Source organism: Brassica napus, chromosome C3 (assembly GCF_020379485.1).
Source record: "Brassica napus cultivar Da-Ae chromosome C3, Da-Ae, whole genome shotgun sequence".
NCBI lineage: Eukaryota > Viridiplantae > Streptophyta > Magnoliopsida > Brassicales > Brassicaceae > Brassica > Brassica napus.
In genome coordinates this window covers 65686837-65702391 of record NC_063446.1, presented here as the reverse complement: position 1 = coordinate 65702391, position 15555 = coordinate 65686837, and the positions used below count along the sequence as shown (strand labels likewise).

Here is a 15555-nt window from a genome sequence, read left to right as displayed (position 1 = left end):
CGTTGTGAGTTATCTTGGGGTTTGAGTAAAAATGTGTTGGCAAAAATAATCTATGTGCCTATGTGCATAATATTGTTGTGATACGTTCATTCTACAATAAAAAAGGTTTGTGCAACTTGAGTGAAATATATCCTAAGTGACTAAGGGCCCGACTGCTTTTCCCGCTACGACCCGTAAACGCAGCTTTTGCGGTTGCTAGCGGTTGACAGCGTTTTGAAACAATCATACATATCGCTTCAAACCGCTCCGAACCTCTTAAAATCAAAAGCTGGTTCAAGCTAGCTTTTGCGGTTGCGGACGGTCGCGGGCGGTTGCGGGTGGAAAAATAAATATAAAATTATTTTCAAAAATATTATAAAATTTTAAAATTAAAATTTTAAAATGGAAATATTATAAATAAAAATATATATACATATTTTATATATTAATTAAAATTCACAAACAGTATCATAATTTTCTTTATAAAAACTTTAAACTAACTATTTATTAGAATTTTTAAACATTTCTATACACACATATATAAAGATATACACATATATAAAATGAAATAAAATATTTTTAAATTTTTTTTAATATAAATCTTCAAAACAAATTTTATTAAAATTATAACTTTCAACTAATTTGATTTTTTTATAAATAAACCTAATATTTTTATTAATCATATTATTTTGATAATTATTATATTTTATTACAATAATATGTTTTTTATATTTTTTTAATGTTATAATATGTTGATATAAGTAATTTATTATTAAACCGCTGCAATATCTTATAATCAACCAGTCACAAATATTTCGCAAACGCAACAATTTTCAAACGTTGTACCAGTCATACAAAACGCTTAATAACGCTTGAAACCGCAACCATCCGCATCCGCAAACTTCCGCACCCGCAACCGCAATCGCTGCGTTTAAACTAGTCGGGCCCTAAGTCAATTGATTCAGGATGCCATTGAACGTACTCTTTCAGGGCTTTGTCCAACTCAACCTTTGTGATAAAACTGTGTTAGCCAAATCCATCTAAGTGTCTCAGAATATTGTTCAGTGTTGTGCAGATTTTTCTTTCTCCAACAGGGCCATACAAAAAAATATATTCTCCTTTCCACATATATACCAGACCAGAAGACGCTCTTTGTTGAAACTCAAACGTATTTATACTTTTATACACTCTAATAGAAGCCTTCCTTGTACCATTTGTTTTCTCCAATATAGTCAAGACTGCATTTCTTTTATATACAAACAGCCTACATTGTACGGTCGTATAACCTAATATATTTTCACCGTGACTGATCCCAATTGCAGTTGTAAGTATTGTCCTCTGACATAACGAGTATCCAGATTTTTTTGATCCCAAGCACTTGTTAAATGCTTCTTCAAGCCCTTCTTTGACTACTTCAGCTTCTTCTGTCTACTGCTTAGTTGCTTTACACTGAACCACAGACTGTCAGATACGTGGTAAGAATCAGAAAAGAGCATGAAAACATGCAAATTTTGAGACAATGCGCCACTCCTTTCGAATTCAGTTCTGCCTATGAACACAAAAAGTCAACAGATTTCTTAGAGAAGAGGCCATACCAGTAATTCGAAATGACTGAAACAACAAAAAAAACATAACCACCATATACCAACAGAATTTGTATATGTAGAGGGAAACATAACATGTAATTATCTGTATCTACTTCCATTATAGATTATTTAATGATAGCTTCATCTCCCCATCCATACTCTTTCATGGCTTACTCCAACTCATACACTGTTTATAAACCGGTCTAAGCCAAGTCCATATCAGTGTCTCAGAATATTTTCTTCTCAGTCTATAGGTTTCTCTGCTCCACCAAAGCGAACTTACCAGCTCTTGTCTTTGTCAGAGTATTGAAGTCTTTGAACAAGTGCTCATCTCAATCCAGTTTGTATCTATAGTAATAACTTCCATGATTTTGTTAACTTCATCTTTTAGCCACCCTGGTTTTCAGTTCTTTGCAAGTAAGGGAGGTACACCACAAAGCAAGATGTCTAGAATAATCTCTGCACTCATCTCCTGTAAACTTTCCCTGCAATTTTTTTTAAGTTTATAAAACAACACATTAAAGCTTATGAAACACAGTTATCAACTAACTAAACTGATAGTAAGATTAAGGAAAAAAAACACAAGGTCTACACAATTACTCACATTCCCAACTTGCAAAGCCTCTGTTTTGAAGATTACCACTATGAACTAAACTAATAAGACTCTCAAGTTATATATGGATCACACCTGAAAATAAACATTGGTTATAATCTTAAGAAATCTAAAACATAGCATTTACATATATCTTATAACCAGAAGAGTTGTATGTATAGCATTCTCAACTTCTCCAATGAAAACAGACAATCCAAAGTCAGTAGCTTTGAGCATAGCGTTCTCATCTTTACTAAAGAGGAAGAAGTTCTCAGGCTTGATCTACAATCCTATCGGACAATTCACTTCCACCACACATTTCCATTACAAGACGAATGGACTGTCTATCATTATCCAGACAAATGCTAACATTATCTGATTCTCTTTCTTCACATCGTCTCTGTCTTGCTCTTTTGTTAGCTTACTACGTGTTTCCCGTTGCAAGTGCAGGTTATACCAAATTGACCTAGACCTAATCCGTGACCTAAGATTGCTCTTTCCTCAGTTTTGAGCTTTTTTTTTTCTCATCACCTTTCTAATTGTGTCAAACTGAATCAAGAATCAAGAGACCTTATTAGCAAAGACACTGAGAGTTCCATGTAGTTGAAACTGAATGGATTTGATACGCACTTTCTCACCACAAAAGATTTAAGGTTTGTATGCATGTTCCTGGGTTCATAAGGGCGACGTTGAGACTTGTGAGTTTAACATGATGAAGATACCTTCTTCTCACATCAAGGGAGAAAATTAAAAATCATGTCAATCTTGCGTGTAGACCAAGAAACCCCATCCTCATACCTTCAAGTATTAAGTCCGTAATGTCTCCACCACTTTTAGAGGAGCATTTCTACAGCGAGCTTGTCTTTGAGGTTCAAGTCTACGATGACAAATTGAAGTTAGGAGAATGCGGGATGATGGATGTTGTTTGCAAAGAGAACTAAAGTACCATAACTTGTTTAGATGATGATGACCAGATGTTCATGAACATTTTTTTTATGAAGAATATACTTAAGCTTGAATGAATATGAAAACCAAACGAAGCCCAAACGTTTTAAAAGAAAAGATTGGTATGAGTAGGAGGATAAATATATTAAAAGCTTCTAGAGAAGATTGAATGATCTCTTTGCTGCGAAATTTTCAAGTGTGAACTCATCAGTTCTGATGTGCAGACATTGGATTTTGATCACTGCTTCCTTGAAATTGCTTGTGCTCTTCCTTGCATTTTCCTTCTTAGAATAGTATAAGCCAAAACGGAATGGTGGGACTTTACATTAAACTTTATGCACCTTATTTTTCGTCGGTGACATATTTTTCCACAAAAGTCTTTGTAAGTCGGCCGAGTCAACGTTTCAAGACATATACGCAATTACACATACAAAATTTTCACAAGTCTCTTTGGTTCATTATTGCTTTACATAAAGTAATCTAAGAAATATTCTTGGTCCCTCTCTCCACCATACAGTTTGCTTCTTCCCTTTTTATCATTTCCTTTACCATTTTGTTGTATGCTTCTTCATGTTTTCTAAAAAAAGTTCAGATTCCATCGAGAAAACCAAGAAACTGATTTTCTTTTTTATCAACTTCAGTAAAAAAAAAAGATTTTTAAAATGAAATTTCAATCGTTTTTGAAAGAAATTAAGAAACAGAGAAAGATGGTAGAAAAGAGAAAGAAGAGGAAAGGACATGAGCTTTCGAATCCAGCGAGAAAGAAGATCCGAGTGCAGAACCAGAGCCAAATTCAAGTTCCATCATCACCTCCACCTTCTCTGTCTCCTTCTTCACCTCCATGTCCTTCATCACTTCCATCTTCTTTGTCTCCTTCATCACATCCGTCCTCTTTGTCTCTTTCATCTGCTCCATCTTCTTCGTCTCATAACTGGACACAGGATGTTTTTCCAAGCTTCCGCGGGGAAGATGTCCGCATAGGGTTTCTAAGCCACATTCAAAAGGAGTTTAGAAGAAAAGGAATCACACCATTCATCGACAATGAGATCAGGAGAGGAGAATCCATCGGTCCAGAACTCATAAGGGCCATTAGAGGATCTAAAATCGCCATCATCTTGCTCTCGAGGAACTATGTGTTTGATCGGAAAACGGTAATAAAGAAGATATGGGTTTTAACAAAGACATCTTATTTATGGTCGGAGAAAACGTTCAGTCGGTTACAAGAGAAATGAAAAGAATGAGACAGAAAGGAAGCCGGTGGCTCGATGAGCTACCGGAAAAGTACAACTAAGGGCGAGATGAAGCAAAGGTGAAAACCCTAATCTAGCCGCCAAGTGTTAGTCAGTTATTTCGGATCTTTCTCTCGTTGTCTCCCCTTTCCCTTATATAGACGTCCTGATGTTTCGTACTTGACCTAATTTATGCCATCTTGGTGGGCCTCCTTTGCTGGGCCGAGAAGCCCGTAGGCGTCCGAGCAGCCGCTGAGCCGAACATACTTCAGTCGACGATGATCGACTAAAAGTACTCAAGAGTCAAGCCGAGAGACCTGACTCTTAAGCCGACCGATCGAGCCGTCGCTCTACCTAGTCCGGGCCAGGCCTTTCTATTCTTCGGGCCTTGTGGGGTGGTCAAATCCATCCTCCACAGTAAGTCCCCCCAGTCCATTAGTGAGCGAATGCTTTCTGGCTCGTGATGGATTCTAAGGTTTGAAGGTTTGAGGGAATTGAAGGCCTGTCGGAAGGTTGGAGCGATTGATCGATGAGTCGCACAGCGTCGTTTTCTCGGAGGCGAGCAGGAGAGGCTTTATCGCTCCTTTTGGTCGTTGTGTCGCAGGGAAGGTTCTGGAATATTTCCGCTTGAGGTCGATTAGTCGCGGATATTCAGGTCCCGACTGACGTGTCTAGATTAACCGTTGGTTTATTCTGATTTTAAGATGACCGACATCTGATTTAGACGAGGAGCTGAACCGTCGCGAGGGTCCGATGGACATTTGGGAGAGTTTCGAGGCCCAAACGAGCCCGTTTGAATTTAACGATGACGCCTCGAGTTTCCCCCCTTCTCTTCCTTTCATAATATGTCGAGAAGCGGAATCGTCGCGAGGGTCCGCTGGGTTTTTAGGGTGGATTTCGAGGCCCGTTTAGGCCCGAGTAGACCTAATGATAGCGCCTCGAGTTCCCCCCCCTCTCTTTTCCTTATAAATACGCAGACCCCCTTTCATTTCTTCAAGTTCTCCTCCGCGATCAAAGGTACTTACTCTCTCCTTTCCTTATCTCTCTAAGTGTTATAGCCTTCTTTCGACGCATTCTTCGCCGTCTTGCTCCACCATGTCGTCAGTTCAGAGACTATCGAGGCAGCAGAAGGGGAAATTAGTTGCGGAGACGTCGGCTCCGGCTAGGAATCCTGACGGCGGTTGCACCGGGGACCTCGAATCAGCTCATCATACGGCGATGATGGATGCAGTCAATCTGTCTCGCTCCCAAAGGCTTTTAGTCGCAGATGCGACGAGGCTTGCGAGAGAAGGAAGTGAGAATGTCGCTGTGAGGGACGCGACGGAGTGTGCGAGAGATGGACAGAGCGGGGCGGTGCCCGTTGACTCGATTACCTTGAGAGCTCGCGCAGTGGAAGACGTTCCTTCGGAAGACGACGATTCTGAAGCCGAGTTGTTTCCGACGACCTTCTATCCGGAAGGGATTTTCGAGGAGCTTCCACGACTACATCCTGACTTATTGCGTCCTGCTTTCGTGGCTGGTCAAGAGTGGGACGGTGTGGACGAGACTAAGTCGACCCCGCGGAGCGTGAAGAGGGTTCTTCGGGCCACGAACGCGACAGGCGTGACCTTCCTCATTCCTACGAAGGAGCAAAGGCCTTGGTCTCCTCCGATCGGGTACCAAATGGTATACGAGTCCTATTTCCAGGACGACACTCGCTGTTGGTTCCCCATCCCGCGACTAATCACCGCGTACGCTAGGCGGCGAGATCTCGCGATTAGTCAGTTACTAAACGGCTCGCTGCGACTAGCCGTCACTTTATCAGTTCTAGCGGAGCAGATTGACATGCCGATGAGCGTCAGGTCGTTCGAGGAGATGACCTCGATAACCGACATGAAGGAAAGAACCTATTCGGTGAAGATGCGACCAAACTGCAATGTGTGCGCCGGTCATCCAAACAAAACGCAGAATTGGCAGCGTTCTTATTTCTTCCTCAAGTCCGACGACTCGGCTTTCGAGGAGGCTCCTCGAGAGGACTATCGGGTTCTATGGAACCGTTCTTGTGGTAGAATATCTTGTCGCGAGCTACGTCTGACTTTGTCGATCTTAACGAAACTTTCTTTTTGTTGTGTACGCAGTTGGCCATCCTACGTCTCTAGTCTATCCCGAGGATTTCCTGAAGAGCGTTCGAGCCGTCGCTTTGCTTCGAATCTACCGTTGGTCCGAAATTACCGTCGAGAGGATTCGCAAGCTTAAGGACCGGATCGCTCGAAGTGCGTTCTCTCGCCGTTTCTGGTTATTCTTTCGATCGCAAAGTTTATTCTTTCGATTGCCTGCTGCTCCTTCATGTGTTTCGGCCATGACTAGTCTCGTTTCTTCGCCGGAGATACATTTGAGTAGCACCTTCGTCGCGGTCCATCGGTGTAGTTCCCCGTCCATGACAACGTAGTGTGCGCTACGTCGCTTCAGTCGCCGCGCGTCCCATTTCTTGGTAGGCAATAAACCTTCAGCGAGGTAATCGATGAGTTCCTTGCGCTAATCTGTTGGCTGATCATCTTGCGAAGGAGGTTCTGCTTCGTCGATGTCCATCGCTTCGCTAATCGCTGCTGCGATCGCAGTCTGTTCCACCTTCGTGTCAATGCTCGGTTTCTCGATTTTATGGATTGGGATTGTCCTCTTGACTTGATCGTGTAGCTTGCTTCCTAGAGCAGCGAGGGCGTCGGCACAGACATTTTCTCCGCGAGGAACCTTCGTGAGTTCGAAGAACTCGAAGTTTCGCGTGAGGTCTTGGACGAGTTTGAGGTAGGCGTCCATCCTTTCGTTGCGGACGTCGTAATCGCCGAGGTACTGGCTTACGATAAGTTCAGAGTCGCAGTAAGCGCTGATTCTTTTGGCTTTCACTGCCTTGGCGAGACGGAGCCCTGCGATGAGGGATTCGTACTCAGCTTCGTTGTTTGACGCCGCAAAACCAAAACTGAATGACTGCCGGATGAGTTTTCCTGTTGGTGATTGTAGTTGCACTCCTGCTCCCGACCCTTTACTCGTGGATGAACCGTCGACGTGTAGGATCCAGTTTAAACTTGGTAGGATGAGGTCTTGCTCCAGCTCTGGTGTTAACTCGATCAAGAAGTCGGCAAGGACCTGTGACTTTGCTGCTGTGCGATTCTTGTACACGATGTCATGTTCGCTCAGCTCCATCGCCCATTTAGTCAACCGTCCTGACTGGTTAGTATTCTGCATAACCGTTCGGAGTGGTTGGTTGGACAGTACTTCAATCGTGTACGACTGAAAGTAGGGTCGCAGTTTCCTGGCCGAGATGACGACAGCTAAGGCCATCTTTTCGAGTGTTGGGTATCTCGTCTCCGGCTCGGTCATTCTTTTACTTATGTAAAAGATTGGTTTATGTTCTCCCCGATCTTCTCGAATGAGCACGCTGCTGACGGCGGAGGATGTGACGGCTATGTAGAGAGACAATGTGTCGCCGGCTTCTGGCTTTGATAGTACTGGGGGGGTTGTGAGGTAATGCTTGAGTTGATTGAACGCCTCCTTGCACTTTTCGTCCCAGACGAACCTCTTATTGCCCCTTAGTAGCTCGTAGAAGGGAAGACACTTATCGGTTGATCGCGAGATGAACCTGTTGAGAGCTGCTATGCGTCCGGTTAGTCGCTGTACTTCGCGGCTGTTCTTTGGGCTTGGAAGGTCGAGGATCGCCGAGATCTGCTTGGGGTTAGCCTCGATTCCCCGTTGAGTGACACTGTAGCTGAAGAATTCTCCCGAAGTGACACCGAAGGTACACTTGGCCGGGTTGAGCTTCATCCCGTAGTCGTTCAAGATCTTGAAGCAGTCGCGTAAGTTGTTTAGGTGATCGTCGGCCTTGAGTGATTTGACTAACATGTCGTCGATGTACACTTCCATGGTGTTGCCAAGCTGATCAGCGAACATTCGGTTGACGAGTCGCTGATAAGTCGCGCCGGCGTTCTTTAGCCCGAAGGGCATCACCTTGTAGCAGTAGGTCCCTCTGTCGGTGATGAATGTCGTCTTCTTGCGATCGTCGGGATGCATCAATATCTGGTTGTATCCCGAGAAAGCGTCCATGAAGGTTAAGAGTTCGTTCCCAGCAGTCGATTCGACGAGACGATCGATATGAGGGAGTGGGTAACTGACCTTTGGGCACGCCTTGTTGAGGTCCGTGAAGTCGACGCATATGCGCCATTTGCCGTTTTTCTTTTTGGCGACAACCGGGTTAGCCAACCATTCGGGGTATCGGACTTCGGTTATGAAACCCGCGTCGAGGAGCCTGTCGACTTCTTCATTTACGGCTTTAGATCGTTCTGGACCGACTTTTCGTCGCTTCTGTCGGATGGGTTTGAACATCGGGTCGACGTGCAGTTCATGGGAGGTAACTGCGGGGTCGATCTCCTTCATGTCGGAAGTCTTCCAGGCGAACGTCGAGGCGTTGTCTTTGATGAAAGAGATGATCCTTGAACATACGTCGTCGGACAGGTAGACGCCAACTCGGATGATTTTCGTCGGGTCGGATTCATCAATTGCGACTTCGCGAACTTCCTCCTTCTGGGGGTATATATTGTGGAGTGGTTTACTGACGGAGTTGACAAGGGAAGCTTGTTGCTGCATCTTTACAGTTGCGATCAGTAGTTCTCTCGCGGCTTGTTGATCTCCTCGAATCGTCTGAGTTTTACCGTCTTTGCCGGGAAATTTGACGCATTGATGATAAGTCGAAGGGACGGCTTTCATGGGATGCAGCCATGGTGTTCCGAGTATGGCATTATAGGGTGCTTTGGCGCAGATGACGGAGAACTTGACGGTGCGGGTTATACCACATGCGTAAACTGGAAGGCGAATTGTCCCGATCATTTGCTCCGAGGCTCCGTTGAAGCCGGTGAGCGTGCGAGAGGAAGGCTTCATATCCCTTAAATCAACTCCCATCTTGTCGAGTGTGTCGCGAAAGATGAGATCGACTGAGCTGCCGGTATCAATAAGGACTTTTGCGACTAGACATTCGCCGATGTCAAGGTCGACGAGGAGAGGATCGTTATGTGGCATGTGGACGCCCTTGGTGTCTAGTGCCGAAAAAGTGATCTGGTGATCATTTTCTACTGGAGAAGGCCACTTCTGAGAGGTGGTTGCTTGACGTTTGTAATCTTTGACGGCTCGAACCGAGTCACCGCAAGGTGGTGATCCGCCCATTATGACGCTAATGTGCAGGGCTCGGGTAGCTCGCATTGATTCGAGTTGCTTCCTCAAATCGTCAGTTGTGTTCTCGAATGTAGGAATTTCTGCAGGCTGTTTCTTTTTTGATTCGAGACGTCGTCGCAGACCGAACCCTTTCGAACGGTTGAGTTGGATTTGCAGGTCGTCGGCCTTCGAATTGAGCTGGTCACGAAGGTCGCCAATTTGACCGACTCTCCGAGCGTTTCATTTTGAGATGGCCGCATGATGTTAGGAGTTTTCAAGGCTCCTAAGACAAATGATGTAGTATAAATGATTGTCGAACCAGTTCTGAGAGATATCAAAGCACCGAGAATGCAAGTATCACTTAATCTAAGTGCAACCAATGATTTAGATGAGTTTTTAAACTATGACTAATTAAAAGAAATAACTAAATGATATTTTCTTAACTATTGGAAAAGAGAACTCATGGATATAGGAATTAGACCTCGGGTGATCAAGTTTCGAACTAAAGATTGCAAACGATCAATCAATCTATTAACCTTAAGCTTGGACACAATCCTAAACAAACTCTATGTCTAGATGAATGTTCATTTACTTAACACAATTCAAACATCAAATGTCTTTGGTTGAATAATATGAAAGCAATCATAACTAGCAAGTCCAATGGCTATCTTAGCACCTCTAACAACAAATGTCTTTGGCAAAGTATGCTAAAAGCTAAGAAGAGTTGTCTCGGGCATTTCCTCGAACACCTTTCGGGGGGGAAATGCCTAAGGTTCAACTACTCAGTGGCCAACTCAGAAGATGCTTTATGCTCACTCTACTAGCAAGGAAATATGAATGATCTACACTAAAACATCCTAGTTCTAACCTAAACACCCTCAATCTCCCTAACCCATGAATTCAAAAGGTAATTACTCACTAATCTCCATGATTCATCTTAAACCCATGTTGGATTTCAGATTAATCATGTAGAGAAACACAGGAAATAGATAAGAACACAGAATTCTCAATAATAAACTGATCAATTGATTCAAAGAGATGACTTTCCAAAGGTTTTTGGTGGTTTTCTCTAAGAACAAAAGATCATCCCCCCTTTGGTGGCTCCTCGAGTATTAAAACATAGGTTTAGAAAATAAAAACGTGCATAATGAAATGACCAAAAGGCCCTTGAGAAATCACAAGTTCGAGTAGAAATAAAACGCGCAGCGACCTCAGCCCGTCGCTCCGACAAGTCGCTCTAGGCTTCGGGAGCGACCTCGCTGTGTCGCTGCGAGAGGTCGCTCCGGGTTCGTTCTCGCGTATCCGGGTGATGAAACCGCGAGCGACTTCTCCCTGTCGCTCCCATAACGTCGCTCCCAGCTGGAGCGACCTCGCTATGTCGCTCCGAGAGGTCGCTCCGGGCTCGTTCTCGCGTCTCCGAGTAATGAAACCGCGAGCGACTTCTCCCTGTCGCTCTGGTTAGGTCGCTCCAGTAGGGTGATCAGAGTGACTTGGTGGTGTCGCTCCGGACTGGTCGCTCCCATGCCTTGCTCGCCCAATGACCACTCTAAACACTCCTTTTTGAGCTCCAAATGCCTCCAAGTGTCTCCAAGAACTCCATGTGGTACTCTAATACCTGATAAGGACTCATGTATGCTAAATGCAACCTAAACATGGCTAAATCCTAATCTATATGATCAAAATACACATGGATGAATGGATAAAACAATAGAAATATGCAAGATATCAACTCCCCCAAACTTGTTCTTTACTTGTCCACAAGTGAACTTTCTAGAACTCATAGGGAGAGAGGTTGAAGGTGGGAGCTCATAGCCAAAAGAAACACCACTAGCAAACACAATTAGCACACTCTCTTATTACACTCTAGCTTCTCTAGGCCTATCTCAACTCCTTTTGTCCCTACACTCATCATCAAGCATCCACACATTCAAATCTGCCAACTCTCACATTCATTAAGCATAAGATATCAAGTGAACTCTTGCAAATGGTCAGTTGGTCCAAGTCATTTGGTTGGGTAAGGGAAGGCTTTTATTCAAGTGATTCAAGAGGTTCAAAACATATGATCTTTAAGGTGGTTTACTCTCAAAACAAGTAGCCTTGACATTGCACATAATATATCTAAGAAAGGGACCAACTCATGCATACAATGCTCAATCTCCATTGTTCTACCCTTTTCCCAAACATATAAGTTACACATTCACTCTCAAATGTCAAACCCAACTCACACCTCTCACCAAAAGATTCTAAAAACATCAGCTCTTTTTCCTTGAAATCTATAAGGGATTTTTCACAACCTCAAAATGTCTCTCAGCTCCTAACAACTTTGCTAGCCCCTTTTTTTTTTTTTTTTTTTTTTTTTTTTTAGGTTGGGGGCCAAGACTTTTCAAAACTAGAGCTGGAGGTTCTCTACTTATCCCAATAAATCAATTCACTTGAGCACAAGAATCTATCCTTTTTATTTCTCCCAAATCATGATTACAACGCTCACCCTCCCACCTATAGCTAGACAATAGAGTGTCCAATCCAGCAAAAATGAAGATCAAGCATTGTCGTTCCCGATACTCTCAACATTATGCACATGTAAAACTTTCCGAAGAAGGCCTCACTCATCAAACAATGAAAGCTTAAAAGGAAGGAAAGGTTTTGGGAGTGGTCTACCACTAGAGTTTGTCAAAAAGAATGGCATAAAAGATGTGACAACTCAAGTGTGTATAGCCATGACTCAGTACACAAGAGACCCCAAGCAAGAAGCATTAAGTTCATTCAGTTCAAATAAGGTTGTAGCTGGCTTCAAAGACTGAGTTTCTACAATCAACAAGTTTCAAGAAGAGTTTTCAAGGCTCGAAACATACAAGTCTTTTCGAGAGGTGCATGGCTACTCAGTGCAACGTAGTGTTCTTTACAAGGCATTTAAAATCATTGCTCCCAATGCAAGTGAATGCAACCTATATGCTCTAGACTCTCCTAATGGTGCAAATGATGCAAAATAAATGAAAAATCTTTTTTTTTTTTTTTTTTTTTTTTTTTTGCAAATAGGTGTGCAATGCATGACTCAAATGAAACACAATCAAAGCAAACATTATCAAATGCTTGGTACCTCCCCCAAACTTGAGATACACAGTCTCTGTGTGGTCAAGGAAGGAGAGAGATACCGAGAAGAAAACTAATATGCAAAAATGAAATGGTATATACAAGGAGAGAAAGAAGTACCTCCTATGGATAGTAGGTGGGGGCAGATGCCCCAGCATCGTCGTCGTCAGGAGGGAAGGTGGTGTAGTAACCACCGGATGCTGAACCGGAGCCTCCATACCATGGTTGGCTCTCAACCTCGTCAATCTCGTCCTTACTGTCTGAAGAAGCGAGGGATGGGGATTTGTTGCCGGAAGTGGAAGGTTGAGTGGGTGGGTTCCTCCACTTACGCTGAAGCTGCGCAGCAGTGAGGGGGAAGCCAAGAGCATCAGGCGGGGGTGGAGGCTGGGGGTTTGAGGTGTTCGCGAAAGCGAAATCGGCTGAGCTACATCCAGCTATTCCTCCCCTAGTTAAGACATCAGCTACTTTCTTCATGAACTTGGCTGAAGTCTTTGCCTGCTTCTTCACAGTCTTGCTGAGCGCCTTGCACTTATCCTTCAGCTTTTCTATCGTTCTGTCCTGAGCTTTGTTCCACCTCTGGAGACGACCAATGTGGTCATGAGCATCACGGAGAGCTCCAGGGGGAAGGACTCCGTCATGGGGCTTGAAGTAGTAGCGCGGAGGTCCATAGATATGCTCAGATGTGTCTGCAACAGGCGAGTCAGGTTGCGTAGGGACACTCCTTTTCCTTGATGGAGCTGCTTGAATTGGATCGAGAGGCCCGTGTTCTCCGAGAAAGTATTCCTGGGGAATGTTGAAGCTGACAGCTCCAGGTATCTCTAAACTCGTCAGTTTCCGGTTTGGAAGAACCACCTCGACTGGCTTGCCCTGCAAGTAGTAGTGGTAGACGTAGTCCTTCCCATACATCCCACTGAAATAGGTGGCAATCCTCAAGTAGGTGCCATCAATGAACCTAGGCCCTGCTGCGTCCTTTCCCAAGGGAACATTCAGAAATTGGAGCAGTGGTGTGATCATTCCGCCTATCCCCATCTTTGGGCGCGAATCAGTGGTGTACCACGCCCAGTCTCTGTAGTGCTCGAGACGGCCCACAAAGAAACTGACCATCCCAAAGGTAGCATAGATGTCAGTGCTGGGAAGGGGTAACACTCCAGGTTGAGCGTAGGGACGGATAGCCGGACAGAGCAGTCGCATGTCTTCCTCAGTAACCGTACCAGCTTGCTTCCGTGGGTAAAAAGCATGGACTAGCAATCTGTGGAGGTAGCGTACAGACGGGTGTCGGATGTGTGAGTTCTTGTCCGCCCCGGTAGAGTGCTTGTTTCCAGTGATCAACTTCCAGAGCTCTGTGGGGAGGTTCTCACACTTGGGAAGTGAGTGGTCTTCTAGGTCTTGGAACCCCATGACCCTCCCAATGTCCTTGAAGTTCATGTTGTATTCTCTTCCATTGACCTTGAACCTGATTTTTCCCCATCCTTGTCTCACATGCGCCGTGTCGTGGTAAGTGACCACAAGAGAGGATAGGAACTGACAAGTGACATCCTTGTAGAAAGGATAAGCCATGGTGAGGAGTTTTGGCATCTTCAAATGTCCCAGCATCGCCTCAATATCAGACTCTAGACCCAACTCCTTCAGCAAATCGAGGTCGGCAAACCTGGTTGGAGCCCAAGTGACTCCATTCTTCAAATGATCATATAGCTCCTCCACAGATGGAGTTTTCGCTCTGTCTCGATCAACAGCAACCCCTTTGCCCTTTGACATCTTGGCTTTCTTCGTAGGTGCCGGCTCATCTTCACTCTCAGTTTCACCTTCCTCATGGGTGGGAACTGGTACACTTTTCCCTGCCCTCTTCTCGTGTTCTTTCGATTTCCTTGCAGCCAACGTCTGCTGTCGCACAGTCCTCTGCGTCCCTGAGCCAGTTGGCTCGCTGGTTAAAGCTTTTCCTCTTAGTGCAAACTCTTGACTTTCGGCTTCTTGCCTCTCAGCTTCCAACCTTCCCTTTGTCTTCTTAACCATTTTCACCTGAAAAATTACAAACTTGGAAAGGGATAAGTAGATGGAAGTAAAGAAAAGCAAGACTTTGCAAGTGAAAATTTTGAAAGTGAACTTAACAGGTGAATTTTTCAGTTTAAACTCAAGTTCAACACAATGCAACAATGTAACATCTTAACGCATCTAGTCCACCCACAAACACACCCAATTAAGATCAAATTCGAAAAACCCCCAAATCCATGAACCCTAATTTTGCCAAAGTGCAATTTAAACTCAATTTCACCATTAATTCAACAACCCAACTTGATAGATAAACTTTCCCTAGTCTATTTCACCACAATCTAGCAAGAAAAGGCCAAATTTCGACTTTCAAATTCTAGGGTTCATGGACCTACGAATTTGAATTTAAAAACTCAATACCTTGCTCTGGATGAAAGGAAATGGTGAATGGGTAGTGAAGAATAGACTACAGGGGCGAAAGCTTGGATTTAGAAACAAGAACTAGTTGATTTGGGTGAGAATTGAGAAGGTTTTGGGAATTTTGGTGTGGGTGAGTTTGAGAGAGTTTGTGAGTTTGTGAGAGGAGGGGAGAGTGATAGAGATGGAGTCGCGGGGGTTGGGGTAGGTTTAGGGTCGTCCGGTTCGGTCTAGGGTGGTTAGGGTCGGTTTACTTGAATTAAACCGGGGTTTAGAGTTAGGAAACTTACCTGGACCGGTTCGGGAGCGACGTGAGGGTGTCGCTGGGAGAGGTCGCTCCCGAGTCGTTTCCTCGCGTCGTGTTTCGACTAAACCGCGAGCGACCTTGGAGTGTCGCTCTAGAAACCTCGCTCTGAGCTGGAGCGACTTCAAGGTGTCGCTCTAGGACGTCGCTCCGGGTCAGTTTTTGAGCTCCGTTTCGTCGAAACCGCGAGCGACTCCGAGGTGTCGCTCCCATAACGTCGCTCCCAGCTGGAGCGACCTTTCGACCTCGCTC

The 15555-nt window shown here is 44.4% G+C and overlaps 1 protein-coding gene across 1 annotated transcript; it reads right to left on the bottom strand.

Annotated features, from left to right (window-relative positions):
* Window positions 1-11839: 11839 nt before the first annotated feature.
* LOC106386167 lies at window positions 11840-15164 on the bottom strand. Its single transcript, XM_048751426.1, has 2 exons — window positions 15003-15164; window positions 11840-14612 (listed from the first exon to the last, which is right to left on the bottom strand). Exon 2 carries the CDS (start codon window positions 14604-14606, stop codon window positions 12720-12722), a length of 1887 nt encoding a protein of 628 aa, XP_048607383.1. The 5' UTR covers window positions 14607-14612; window positions 15003-15164; the 3' UTR covers window positions 11840-12719.
* Window positions 15165-15555: the final 391 nt, after the last annotated feature.

Excerpts from the sequence above, each read along its gene's own strand:
- LOC106386167 (XM_048751426.1), bottom strand. The coding sequence starts at position 14,606 with ATGGTTAAGAAGACAAAGGGAAGGTTGGAAGCTGAGAGGCAAGAAGCC.